A 13523-nucleotide genomic window follows, 5' to 3' on the forward strand; every position below is an offset into this window, starting at 1 on the left:
GAAAAACCCAATAACCGGTTTTCGAAAAAAATCCAAAACCGAAGAGAGAAAAAGAAAAAGCAACTTGTGGAAGAAAAAGGCAGACCACTAACTGGGCCAGAGGCCACTTGTGGCCCGTTCACTGTATATATATAGGAAAATGTTTACCCCTGGTGCGCCGGTCGAACTTTGGGCCGGTCCCACGAACAACGTGGGATCAAATCTGATCCAACCGATCACATTGCTCCTCACGTAGGCCCACTCTTCCTTATCTTTTCTGATTCATCGCCAACCACCCATCCTCCCCCCCCCCCCCCCGCTGCCATGGCTACTTCCTCCGATGCCAGACCATGGTCGCTACCTCCACACCAGACCATGGCCGGGCCCACCCGTGGTGATGCCGCTACTCGGACAAGCGCACCCCATGCCTGATGTCGTCGCCCTAGCCTCCTCATCGTCCAGCCCTCCCCCATGGGCATGGCCAGGAAGCCTTTTCATTCCACAAGTTCACAAATGATGCAACTGGCGCACTCATTGCTGGAACTCGCGAGACTGTCAATTGCATCCATGGCCATGGTTGCATGCTCCTTGAACTAGAGTGCATCCTCAACAGAAGGGGATTTCAATCTTAGTGGGAGGGAGCTGCAACCGGCATCCGGGGAGGCTGCAACCACGAAAGGCGAGTGTGGTGACCGCTGCACGGCGAGGACGGGGCGGCACTGCACCTAGAAAAAGATTAATGTCGCAGTTTTTGCTACATGCTTCAACCGACATCGCATTTTGCTACAACCGGCATCACATGTTGGTACAACCGGCGCCACATTTTGCTACAACACATAGTTGGCGTCGCGGTTTTGCTACAACTAGCATCGCTTTTTGCTACAAGTGACATCATGTTTGCCACATTCATCACGGCTGAGCTATGACCCGCGATGCTGGTGACGACTTTTTGTTGCTACATCGTAGGTTTTTGCTACATCCGGCAACGACTTTTTCTACAACGAGCTAGAACCGGTGACGACGGTGACCAATTTTGTGCTGCAACTGTTGTCTCCGTTTGCTATGTCAGACAATGCAAAAAAACTACAATGGGCATTTCTGTTTGCTGGAACCAGTCAATCGTCGGCGAGGCGGAGCTGCATCCATGGAAAAAAAGCTACAATCGACATGTGTTTTATGCTAGAACCAGCTTTAGCATCGGACAACCACACAACACCATGAAGGTAGCTACCATGGGGCAGCACGAGATCGCTAGTGAGTGCGGGTGGCCAGAGCGGCAAGCGCGGGCGGCCAGGGCGACGAGGGCGGGCAGCGCCATGGCCGGCAAGCGTGAGGGCGGCCAAGGATGAGCGGGGCGGCAGCGGGCTGCTGGAGCACCCAAGGTGATTTTCTGGTTGCTTCCACCATGCCCATAGAAAGGAAGCTTTGTTTGGGGGAACGTTTTCACATGAGGGAAGAAGATAAGGCCTGGACAGTTCGGATGGTGCCAATCCGACGGCTGTTAGGCGACCGGCCGAAACATTGGGCCGGCGCCTAGTACTGACCCTGTATACAACGTATAAGCCATAATGAGTTGGTTTTTTTAGATTTGCCAACACTAGCCATAGTGAGTTGGTAGCTCCCCTCGCCCGCAACACCCATCCGTATAGGCCAGCCCAATAGAGTATTCTCTGTGGTGAGTTTCCTCATTCGGTCTAGTTGTTGTGTACGTTGTACGGTTGGTGCTGCTGCGCTTGCTTCACGCTTCTTTAGATTAATTTTCCCTTTTTTATGTTTGGTTTTATTTGTTTCTTCATCGGATTTATTTGGATTTTCCGTTTTCTTTTGTTTCTTCTTTTTTGATTTTAATTTGTTTTTTTCATGGTTTTCACTATGTTTCACTATTTTGCATCAGTTTCTATGCTTCTTCTGTTTTCCTTTTCTTTTGGCCCTTTTCTTTTTCATTTATTTCTTTTCCGTTTTCTTTGTTTTTTTATCTTTCCATTTAGAGTTTTTTTATAAACAATAATAAATTTTTACCATTTTTTAAATACATGCTTAGCATTTTTATGAAATATATGTTTTGAGGACTACTTTTTCGTCATATGGATTGTACATTGTTCGTATTATGTAGGAACATTTTTGTTATACTCGCTCAAGTCAAGTACATTATTAACATTTTTTCAGATATATGTTTTGATATGTACATTTTTTCATAGAGATTGTACATGTTTTGTATACAAAATAAACAATTTTCTTATACACGTTTAACTTTTTTCAAATATTATAGGGTTTATGTGTGTGTGTGTGTGTGTGTGTGTGTGTGTGTGTGTGTGTGTGTGTGTGTGTGTGTGTGTGTGTGTGTGTGTGTGTGTGTGTGTGTGTGTTTTGATATCTACATTTTATCATATAGATTGAAACTTTTCGTATACATCTGAAACCTTATTTTTGTACATGTTTAATATTTTTTTCAAATATATGATCAACCTTACTTTTATGCAATTTTGAATTATTTTCAAATAAATGATTAAGATCTTTTGAAACATGTTTTGATGCATACATTTTTCATACACATAATACATGCCAGAAACATTTTTTATACATGTTTACCATCTTCTAACTAAATAAGTAACATTTTAAAAAAATACATGATAATTATTTCATACACGTCGTACATTTTCCTTGTACTTCAAGAACAATTTTCTACACACGTGTAACATTTTTCAAACACATGATTTAAAATTTACATTTTAGTGAACACCTAAAAATAAAAGGAAAAGTAAAATCAAAAGCAATAGAGAAGTAAACATAAACAAAAAAGTAAACTGAAAAGAATAAATCACGATATTATTGGGCTGACCCACTTACTATAGCGTTGTAGGTAAGTGCTTGCCCCAGCATGACCAAAACAGCTATATCTCGCTTAAACTGAGATAGAACCTCCATCGCCCATTTCTTCTCATGGTGTAGGTATATGGGATGGCCCATTTCTTCTCCTCCCTGTAACTCGTTCGCTGTACTGGTTCGATCGTTCGCTTCTCGCTCCCTTTCTTCTGGATTTTCTTTCTATTTTGCTTTCTCTTTTTTCTTTTCTTTTCTTTTTCTTTTCAGTTTTCTTGGTTTACTTATGGTTTCCGCCGGCTTTCATTGTTTTTACCCATTTTTATTTAGTTTTCTTATTTTTGTTTCTTCTTTTTGCACTGGTTTTTTCTGGTTTTCCTTTTTAATTAATTTTCTTTCTTTTTGGTTTTCTGTTGTTCCTTCCTCAGTTTTTTTTGCACTGTTTTTTGTTTCATTTTTCTCTTTGGTCTTTTTGTTTCTTTTTCTGGCTTTCTTTGGTTTTCTTCATTTTCCTTTTCTTTCTTTTTATGTTTTCAATCTTTTGCAACGTGATTTCTTTCTTTTTATTGATTTCTTTTGTTTGTCTTCTTTGCTTTTTACTGCATTCCTTCGTTTTTCTTTGTTTTTTTGTCGATTTCCATTGGGTTCCTTTTTGTACAACACATGTCAACTCTTTTCAGTACATATTCTATATTTTCCTTGTACGTAAGAAGCATATTTTATATACATGTTTATCTTTTTGCACCACATAATGGAACTAATTTTCTAAGTCTATTTTTTTCCGTAACCATTGTACAATTTTTTTAAATGTAATATATCTTTTATACACAGTTAATATTTTTCAAATAGAAGATTAACATTTCGTGAATACATGGTCAACATATTTCAACACACGGCGAATATTTTGTTAAATTGCAATAAACCTTTTTTCACCCACAATGTCCTTTTTTGTATACACTAGGAATATTTTTATACATGTTTAACAGTTTTTTAAATACATTATCACATTTTGTTATACACAAAGTTTTTGTTTTCTATATATTTTTCGTATATATGACAGACCTCTTTTTATCCACATTTAACATTTTCAAATGCTGGATTATCATATTTCAAATACTGGATTAACATTTTTCAACTGCTTGATTAACATTTTTATAAATACATGATAAACTAGATTATACACCTTGTATATTTCTTTTATACCTTGTTCTTATACATGAGAAACATTTTTCCATACGCGTTTAACATTTTTCAAATGCTGGGTTAAAATTTCGTCAAACATTTTATGTAAAGTGTTTTTGTAATATATGATATTTAAAACATCTGGAACTTTAAATAGAAATTAAAAAATAAAGAAAAAAAATGGAAAGAACAAACACAAGAAGAAGAAAAAACGAGACACTTGCCTGTGGCCACCTACGCGCTGGGCTTTCTCATTTAAGGAGGCGCCAAGGAGTACCCCGATTGGCCCAAAGGTTGAGTTTACTAATTTTTTATATTAAATGCCATGAACCAAAAACACATATTTTTCTTAAAAAAATAGAGAAATCATAAAATGTATAATTTCCATGCATATGAAAAAATGCTACTTTATAAAAATGTCGTGTGGATTTAGATAAAGGCATGCTACTTTACAAAAATGCCCCGATGTAATTTTTTTCTTTATTTTATCCATTGTGCAAAATTTTATAAAAAATGCCATATCTTTGTTTTTTTGCCATGACAATAAAAAATGTCATCCTCTTACTAATAAAAAAGCCATCCTATTGATAATAAAAAAATGTCATGCAAACACTAATAAAAATGCCATGATCTCAATAATAAAAATGCCAGCCTCCTAATAATAAAAATGCCATGTTACTAAAAATGAAAATGACATGCTCTTAGTCATAAACTGACATCCCTCTTGACAAATAAAAATGATGTGCAACTAAAAATAAAATTTCCATGTTACTAATTCTAAAATTGCTATCCTCTTAATAATAGAAATGCCGTGTTGTTAATTAGTAAAATGTCATGCTCTTTACTAAAAAATTGCCATGTGGGGGCATTAAAAAAGGCCTAGAAAAATGCCATGCTACATATTATTTGTTTCTATGGTGTATGGTGTGTCATGATTTACATGTTAATTTCCTTATAATCCTTATTTGTTTTCTTAAAATTTGTTACTTGTTTCCTTAAAATCCATTATTTATTTGCTTAAGAAAATTGCATTGATGGGAGGGATCGGTCGATTGGTAAGTTAGGAAAGTTAGATCTGTGATCTTTCGTCGTTAGAAAAGTGCTAGTTTGGAAGGAAATAGTGTAGAGGAAAATAAACCGTCGGATAAGAAACCAACATAGAAAGGGTACGGTGGTGGGAGGTGAGGCAAAAAGATCACGGTACTGGCCTACCAACTCCCCCTTTAGGAGTGGAGATGCCATATTCGTTTCCATAGATGGACATCATGTGCACAATGCTTTGAAGCTGCTAAAAATACATTAACTAGGAGATGGTTTAAACACTACCGACCAAATCCCACACGGCCGGTTCCACGCTCATGTAGCACGCGACATTAGACCCCTAGCCACCATCAGTTTGGGCCATTCTAAAATTTCTCCATCATAATTGCCTTCAAAGCCCCCTCCAAAAAATAAAAAATCCTCCGGCATGACTTTGTAAATAGCCTCATGCCTCCTTTCCAATCTCCCGTGCATCCGCTCTATTATCGAACATTGCTGACCGAAACCCTAGTTTTTTTTAGAACAAAGACGCCAGATGCGTCCGGATTTAACTTAATAAAGCCCACAACAGGCAGTGTACCGAAACATAAGTTAGATTACAGCACCAAAAGCCATCCCGACCATCGTAAGCATGAAAACGTCGTAAGTTATGGAGGCCGAAGAGGCCGCGAGCAGTCTTACAAGGCGAAAGCCCCTACAGAGCGTGCAGTCTCGCCATGAGACAAAAGAAACCACGCCCTAAGCCATTGTCGTCGGCTCCCTAGCCATCACCGAAACCCTACTCGCGACCAGTGTCAACATGATCCCAACACCAGTTGTCCAGTACCGTCCTGTGACGTGGCCTTGTGAACCCTGACCAAAACCACCATGGATCTCGCCAGCGAGGTCACAACCATCATCATCTGATCAAGCACAAACTTGAAGACACATCTTGTGGTTATATCTATCTTTTATGGAAGCATATCAGCTGGAAAACTCATCCCAAAATTGTTGGTGCCTGTGCACCATCAACTGATTGATACTATACATGGTCTGCATCATGCATGACTCCAGCGGATAAAACGAATGCAAGCTCATGGCTCATGCAGAGAAAGCATATTCCACATAACCACCCACAGATACATGCAATATTGCAACTCCACTTGACAAGTTGGGGTACTTAAACTTGCACAAAACTCTGCTTATATACATCCAACACGTACGCCAACGTCTACCACACTACACATGCGTGCAACTACCACCCAACAGACATCCACATGTACCAACAGTCAAACACACACCAACTCATGCGTGGATCTTGCAGAATAATCAAGATTCCAGCTAGTGGCACGTCACATGCATGCAGATCACGCGTGCAACGGCGACGGCGGCGGGGCCGAGCTCACGGCCGACTGCGCCGGGGCAGCTCCGGGAGCGGCCGTCACGGCGGCACCGCCGTTGCCGGCCGCCGAGCGCTTCAGGAACTCGATGCAGTCGTCCACGGCGTCGCTCGGGTACGACTCGGAGTAGGAGGGGCTCATGCGCACCGAGGCCGCCCTCGTCGGCGCGGCGGCCGTCGTGTGCTGCTGGAGCCGAGCGCCGGCCTTGGGAGACGAGGAGGCCGCCGATAGCATCGCCAGCCGCAGCAGCACCTCCCGGACGCGTTCCATCACGGAGGATGCCGCTGGGGGAGGAGCGCCGTGCTGCCGCGGCCTCCGCCGGACACCACCACCGCGCAGCCTCGGGATGCACGTAGCAGTGTTCGCCCTGAGGGGCTCGGCGTGGTGGACGTACATCTCGGCCTCCATTCCACGGCGAGCTCGAGCTTGCTTAGCCGCTTCGCCGTTAGGTAGCTAAGATTAGCTCAACTGGTGTGTGCTTGCTCGTCTCACTGAATGTACGTTTAGACGAGGGCTGGTGTTTATATATACACACAAAGATGGGCACCATTTGCATCTTACGTCTCATTTAAAATGGAGATGGTCTTGTCTCACCCTGCAACTTGTTGATCCACATGTTGCATGAATGCAGCCATGCAGATCCCTTATTCTCGGGAGAGAGAATGCAATTTTGGTTATTATCTTGGCTCTCCACAAAATTGTGACAACATATGATTGGATCTACTTATGCAAAATCTGAAGAATTAAAGAAAGCTGGTCAAAGCAACTGAACATTATATTGGTTTTTTCCAAAGGAACCGATGTTTTGTATTAATCGAACACCAGCATTACAAGAACATCCACCCAAAAAATACCGTCCATTCATCGGGAAGTCATCCGTCCTCCCTCTCCATCATGCATATATCGATGGCCAGCCGATATTGCTACCGTTGCGTAATGGCCCGAATAAGAAAGTAGCATCCACATAGGCAGCTAGGATTCACCGATCTTTTCCTAGAAGTATCGGCAACGATGAGCTTGAAGGATCCATGTCCTGGAGAAGAAGATGACACTGGGTCGATCACACCTATACTTTCGCCCAAGTCGACGGAATAACAAAATCGGCGACATTATTGTTGGAGCACCACTGGCCTCACGAAGACATAACCAACTCCCCTCGCTACTTCAGAGGAAAAGGCAAACCGTCCACCCGGTCTCATCGCTAGATCCAATGACACACCCACCGTCGAAGGCAAACCGTCCACCAGTCTCATCGCTAGATCCAATGACACACTCACTGTCGAAGCCACAAGAGACCTTATTGAGCACCACCGTTTCCACTACCGAAAGGGCCGAACCAATGAATATTGAAGATCTAGATGTCCAACCAATCTCGCCGATGTCCGGCGAACACACACTGTTGAGGCTAGAGAAAAGCCAGAGGAACCATTACTGAACACCGCTATACCACCACCGAAAGGGCCTAGCAATGGACAAAGATTTATTAAAGGCCCCACCGGTAGATCATGACCTCCCCGCTCACCCCACTGGCGTAGCCGGGAAGGAGGAAGAGGCCGGCAGGGCGATGAGTGGCGGCAAAGTGTCGAGAGAAGGTTTCCTTACGAAGCTCTTGCATGTTCGTTAACATTGCATCTACTTAAATTCACTAATATAGTCCCTTCATTCACTATTATAAGTTGTTCTTATTTTTTTTCTGACTTACATGTATATAGATGCATTTTAGTGTATTTGTTCATCATTTCAGTCAGTAAGTAGTCCATTTTGAAATATTCAAAACATCTTATATTTGTGGACGGAGGGAGTAACTGAGAGAAAACCAAGAAGCTTTCCTATGTGTTACTAGATTACAAATAATCTTTTCCGCAAAAAGAAAAGATCACGAATAATCTGTAAGGAGATTGCATATGCTACGGTTGGTTGGTCCCTTTCTAGAAGATTTGATTCAGAAAATCAGAGACGAGATATCTAGATTCTACGAGATATGTGTGCGCGGTTTGTCTTGTGCACAGCGCATGAATAAACCATGCGTCCATGCATGTGAGTGCGATGCAAGGCCAAACCAGATAGCAACTGCTCTCTATTTGGAGGATTTGATTCTCTTTTTTTCTTTTTGACGCGGAGGATTTGATTCTTGATCTCCTTGTTAATTTGGCCCCTGTCTAATTGCCATGCCGACCAACAATTAACTTTTTCTTTTGAAAAAATGCCGAGCAACACCAACAATTAACTAAACTTATGCTAGGGGCCTCCTGGACTCGCCCCTTGGACAGTATGCGTGCCAAGCCCAGGTGTGCACTAACAGGCTACCGGCCACAAGTGCCTGGTGAGCAAGCAACGAGGAAGCCATGCAGTAGGATCACGGCAACGGCATCCTCCATCTCTCCATCTCACGGCAACGAGGAAGCCCAGGTATGTTTCACCCAATCCTATTTGTACCAGACGACGTAAATTGGGCTTCCAAATAAGCATCAGAACTGTACAAAACGATTTTACTTACATGGATGGTACGCAGTATTTTTTTTCGGTTCCCATTTCTTAAAAAAAACAAATTTTTCATTGTCAATCCTGCGAGAGAATCGGTGATGGCAGCCTAAGAGAGGAACTAAGAATTGTTAATTGATGATCGTCATGAATTAAGTGGCCTCAAATGTAATCTGTCTAAAGCTTGTTGCTAACTCATATAGAAGATTCATGGCAAGGCGAATTTTGAACGTGTCTGAAAGCCAAAAGATTTACACTGATTGTTTCCCCCTGCCTAGCCAAAGATTGCCCTGCCGATGGGGAAGGGAACATTTCAGTCGAAGAAGATGTTGATGCTGAAGCGTGGCTCGCTCTGTTATCCCGCGAACAAGCTGCAATTGGAATTATCTTTGCACCAAATAAGTTTTCAAGGTGATTAATATATTCCTGGATTTTGCTCCCGGCTACAAGTCAGACAGCGACACTTTTCAATACGAAGACCACTCCTACTAAAATCTCACAGAAAATAGAACGACCAAGCCAACAAGTAGTCCGGCCCTTCGTCTCATGTTTTACTAATGTTGACATGTTATGATATCTTGTCTTTTGTCCTTGTTGGTGATCATGTTATACTTTCGTTTGCAACGTCCATGCTTAGCGGTGAGTTGTGAGTTGCGAGACTTGTCTAGGAGTTCCTCGCTTTTCATGATCAGTGGATCATGACATTAATTTTGACTAATCAACTATGGAACTAATAAAGTGAGTTGTGAGTGACGGTAGTGTATTACCGGTTGGTGGTGGTGGCAAATTTTTGGCGGTGCAGTGGGTAACCACATGCATGTTTTGGAGGCTGCCATCATGAATCAATCATAGTACACTCGATGAGCCGGGTAAAAGGATCACATAAGGCGTATCAATGGTGTCTAGGTTGACTATCTTCCAACAGGCTCGCTACCTGTGATTTGGAGGAGGCACTTAGATCCCACTGAAACGTGAACTAAACGGATCACTTCTACATTATTTCTTTAATCATTTTTTTTTGAAATAGAGGTGTATCCATCGTTTTCTTTTATAGTGGGGGTGCACAATTTTAGCTTGCCACTATAACAATCGGATAATTTAATTACCATGAGTATGAAACCACACCATATGTTGAATGGGCGCCTCTTGTGCCTTGTTTATCCCGGAGTTATGCTATGCCTAACATTCATGCCTTGCTGTTAGGTCACTTTCATATCAGTGATTAAGTTCGAGTACGAAAGTACTCATTGGGAACTCCAAACAATATTTCTGTAGGTGAGTCTAGCGTAGGTGACTACTTCATTTCCGGTCACATGGGCGATGCCTAGTTGCCAGGTCACTCGGTTGGCTAGCTCGTTCCGGGTTGTGGCTTTTGGTCGATATGGTGGGGATGCCGTCCCATATTTTTATGCTTTTATCTGCTGCCATGTTATGACCGGCCTTCGAGCCGTTTGTCTGTAATTGTCTATCTGCTCATGTATAAGAGATGTGTTTATGTATCGTGTATGATATGAAGTGCATGGTATGTGTTCATAGAGTTGGGCTTCGCTAATATTTGAAGGGAACAGTCGTTGAGCAATGGGGTGCATCGGTGATGAAATCCTGAGTATGCATGTGGATGCTAGTTACCACCATTATCGGAAGTATTTATACACCTGATCATGGTGGGGCCACAGTGCAGCAGGCTTGCTCAAGGACATTATTGTAGACCTACTTTTGAATGTCATCGAAGAAAAGAGTGTCAGGGTTTAAGTCAATGCTTTGATGGGGCAACCTGTTGACCGGTTTTGACCAAAGTGTGAATTCATACGCCGTTGGAGATTGTATGTGGATGGGAGAGTGAGGGTTAGGTTCACTAAAAGTCATGCCTTAGCGATTCTAACCTGGGCTAGTGCATTGTGATGAGGTCATACAAGTTCATTGTGTATGTCCTTTGCACGGCAGGGGTCATCTACTACGTTCATTGCATCCCTTAGTATTTGATTTAAATACCGGTCTCTGGCAGATTCGGCGACAACAGCGCTTGAGTGTGGCTCCCTTGTTGAAGACATTGCTATTGAAAAACTTCGACGCCCGCATGGTCTCACGAGATAGTTGGTGCGGTTATGGTCATTGTTGTAGCTTTCTTTTGTCCTCCCTACACGTAGATATGGTTTTATGTGACTTTGATACTTGCCGACGGTTAATTTTAGAAAAGAAATGCCAATTAATATCGATCGGAGAGACCTTTTGTCAAAAACATCTCCCACTAATTCACGTGGCAGATGCTCATCGGTCAATCTGACGGATAAAAAAAACTCATCAAAGAAAAGCCATGAAAAAGGAACGCGTTCAAGAATAGGGAAGGTAGCATAAAGCCACATGCGGGCCACCAAGAATGTCCCTGGTTCCTTAGCCATGAATTCACCGTCGTTCTCCGCGTGCTTTGCGCTTTTTCGAGGTTAAGCAACCTGTGCAGGCTTCTCTTCCCGCTCCCTGCCGGACTAGTAACAATTTTCAGTTTCTCACATTCACCCAGCTCCCACGAAATTAAGCTTGAGCTCTATGCACAAGATCGCAGAAATCAGTATCGATGATGAGTGAGTTTTTTCTACATTGTTTTGCTTAACTGAGTTGCCTCTTACCACAAGAATGGAGTGGGTTTTTTTCTACATTGTTTTGCTTAACTTAGTGGGGGGGAGAGCGCATTCCAGAAGACATGAAAAAGGAGGCCAATAACCGAGCGAGAGCTTTATCTCGCACAGCTCGAAATATGCTTTTCTAAAGCAGGCCCCAATCAATTGCCGCCTTTACCCCGAATTTTCAACGGTGGGAATGGGAACGGGAATGGAGTCCGAGGCAATGGCAGCCCGGGCCAGCATCCACTCACTGCTTTGCAAAAGCTGCTTCTTTATCCCTCCCCTCTTTATTTTGCTTTTGCATTAGATTAGAAGTAGCCTCCTTTTACCTCCATTACTTCCTTCGTTTGCTCCCCCTTTTGCTTTCCGTTTGGACACCACCATACTCTCTTGGCTTCTTCTCTTCTCCTCTCCTTCTGTTGTTGTTGTTGCTGCTGCTGCTGCTCGGGAGCAATGGGTACTCCTAGTCCTACCCCCTACCACCTCCAGTCTCCAAGGACCATCGTCACCAAGATCATCAGCATGAAGCAGCAGCAGGAGGAGCCGGCGACGCCGGATCCGCCGCCGTCCAAGATCATACTGCAGCCGCGGCACCGGACCACCCCGGCGATGTGGTGCGGCGCCATCGCCGGCTTCGCCTTCAGCGTCCTCCTCATCCTCGCCGGCCTCGTCATCCTCATAGTCTACCTCTCTGTGAAGCCGAGGACGCCGTCCTTCGACATCGCCAACGCCGTCCTCAACACCGTCTACGTCGGCTCGCCGTCGGCCTACTTCAACGGCGACATGACGCTGGTGGCCAACATCTCCAACCCCAACCACAAGATGGGCGTCGTCATCCAGTCCGGCGCCGTCGAGCTCTTCTTCCGGGGCAGGCTCGTGTCGGTGCAGGCGCTGCCGCCCTTCGCGCAGCCGCGGGGCCACTTCACGGTGCTCAACGTCCACATGCTGTCCAGCCAGGTGGCGCTGCCGCCGGAGGTGGCCGCGGACCTGCTCAACCAGATGAGGAGCAACAAGATCCTCTACACCATCAGAGGGACCTTCAAGGTCCGGGAAAGGTTCTGGTCTTGGCACTACACCTACCGGTTGACCGCCATTTGTGACCTCGAGCTCACCTCGCCTCCCTCTGGAGTTCTTCTTGATAGGAGATGCACAACATCAAAGTGATTAGTAATTGGTCTCTGGATCCATGCTCTTTTGATCTCATTTGTTTCTTGTATCAAATTGTAGAGGAATTGGGTCAAGGCATAGCAAAGCAAACATACTAGTACTATGACTTACTAGTGTGGTTTGAGGTTGTGGCTTTCACATTTCTTGTTTACAAGATCGATCGGTAGCTGCCTTACTGCTGGAGCCTCAAAGCCTTCCTGCAACATGTACAGCGGCAGGCAATGGTCGTATATATGCAGCTGTCTAGATATTGTTTGTACATCGTGTTTCTCATATATGGTTAACAGGATGGATTTTATAAATTGCTGCAGACATAGATGATACCAGATGGCTTTGGTGATTCTCCGTAGCTCTCTCTGTTGCAAATGGCGTCTCGGGCCCTTTATAAAGTGTGCTTGTGTTGATCGTACCAGATGCCATCTTCTCCCATGTTTCCTCTGTTACGCCTCCAGTTGATTTGGTTTGATATCCACGCTTCATATTTTCATATATAGATTTATTTCCTTCCGTCAAGTGGTCCATTTCCCGCGAAACCAAATTAAGCATTGGGATTTGTAATCTTTTGTAATTATTAGTCTTTACTGATAGGATTAGAGTGATATTTTAAGAATATCTGGGATGATTTGGTTTAAACAACGGTGAAATGAGTGTAAAAATACACTCATCAACCTCCCAAAGCTTAAACCTTGGTTGTCCTCGAGCAAGAAACAAAATCGTAAGTGATTCAATTTTGTAAACCGAAATAATATGAAGGTTTTGATTCACTTACGATTGGTATGACCAGATAGCCCTCCACTTTCTTCACCTGAAAAGTTAGCATGGCTATAGCGACGACAATGGTTATTACGCAACCTAG

The 13523-nt window shown here is 43.4% G+C and overlaps 2 protein-coding genes across 2 annotated transcripts; one reads left to right on the forward strand and one right to left on the reverse strand.

The window, feature by feature from the left end:
• Nucleotides 1-6192: 6192 nt before the first annotated feature.
• Nucleotides 6193-6878, reverse strand: LOC123039850 (uncharacterized). Its single transcript, XM_044462851.1, has one exon. It carries the CDS (start codon nt 6807-6809, stop codon nt 6369-6371), a length of 441 nt encoding a protein of 146 aa, XP_044318786.1. The 5' UTR covers nt 6810-6878; the 3' UTR covers nt 6193-6368.
• A 4769-nt stretch (nt 6879-11647) lies between these two features.
• LOC123039851 (NDR1/HIN1-like protein 26) lies at nt 11648-13180 on the forward strand. Its single transcript, XM_044462852.1, has 2 exons — nt 11648-12891; nt 12979-13180. The coding sequence occupies exon 1, from the start codon at nt 11954-11956 to the stop codon at nt 12662-12664; it is 711 nt and encodes a 236-aa protein (XP_044318787.1). The 5' UTR covers nt 11648-11953; the 3' UTR covers nt 12665-12891; nt 12979-13180.
• Nucleotides 13181-13523: the final 343 nt, after the last annotated feature.

The sequence above is a fragment of the Triticum aestivum genome, chromosome 2B (assembly GCF_018294505.1).
Source record: "Triticum aestivum cultivar Chinese Spring chromosome 2B, IWGSC CS RefSeq v2.1, whole genome shotgun sequence".
Taxonomy (NCBI): Eukaryota; Viridiplantae; Streptophyta; class Magnoliopsida; order Poales; family Poaceae; genus Triticum; species Triticum aestivum.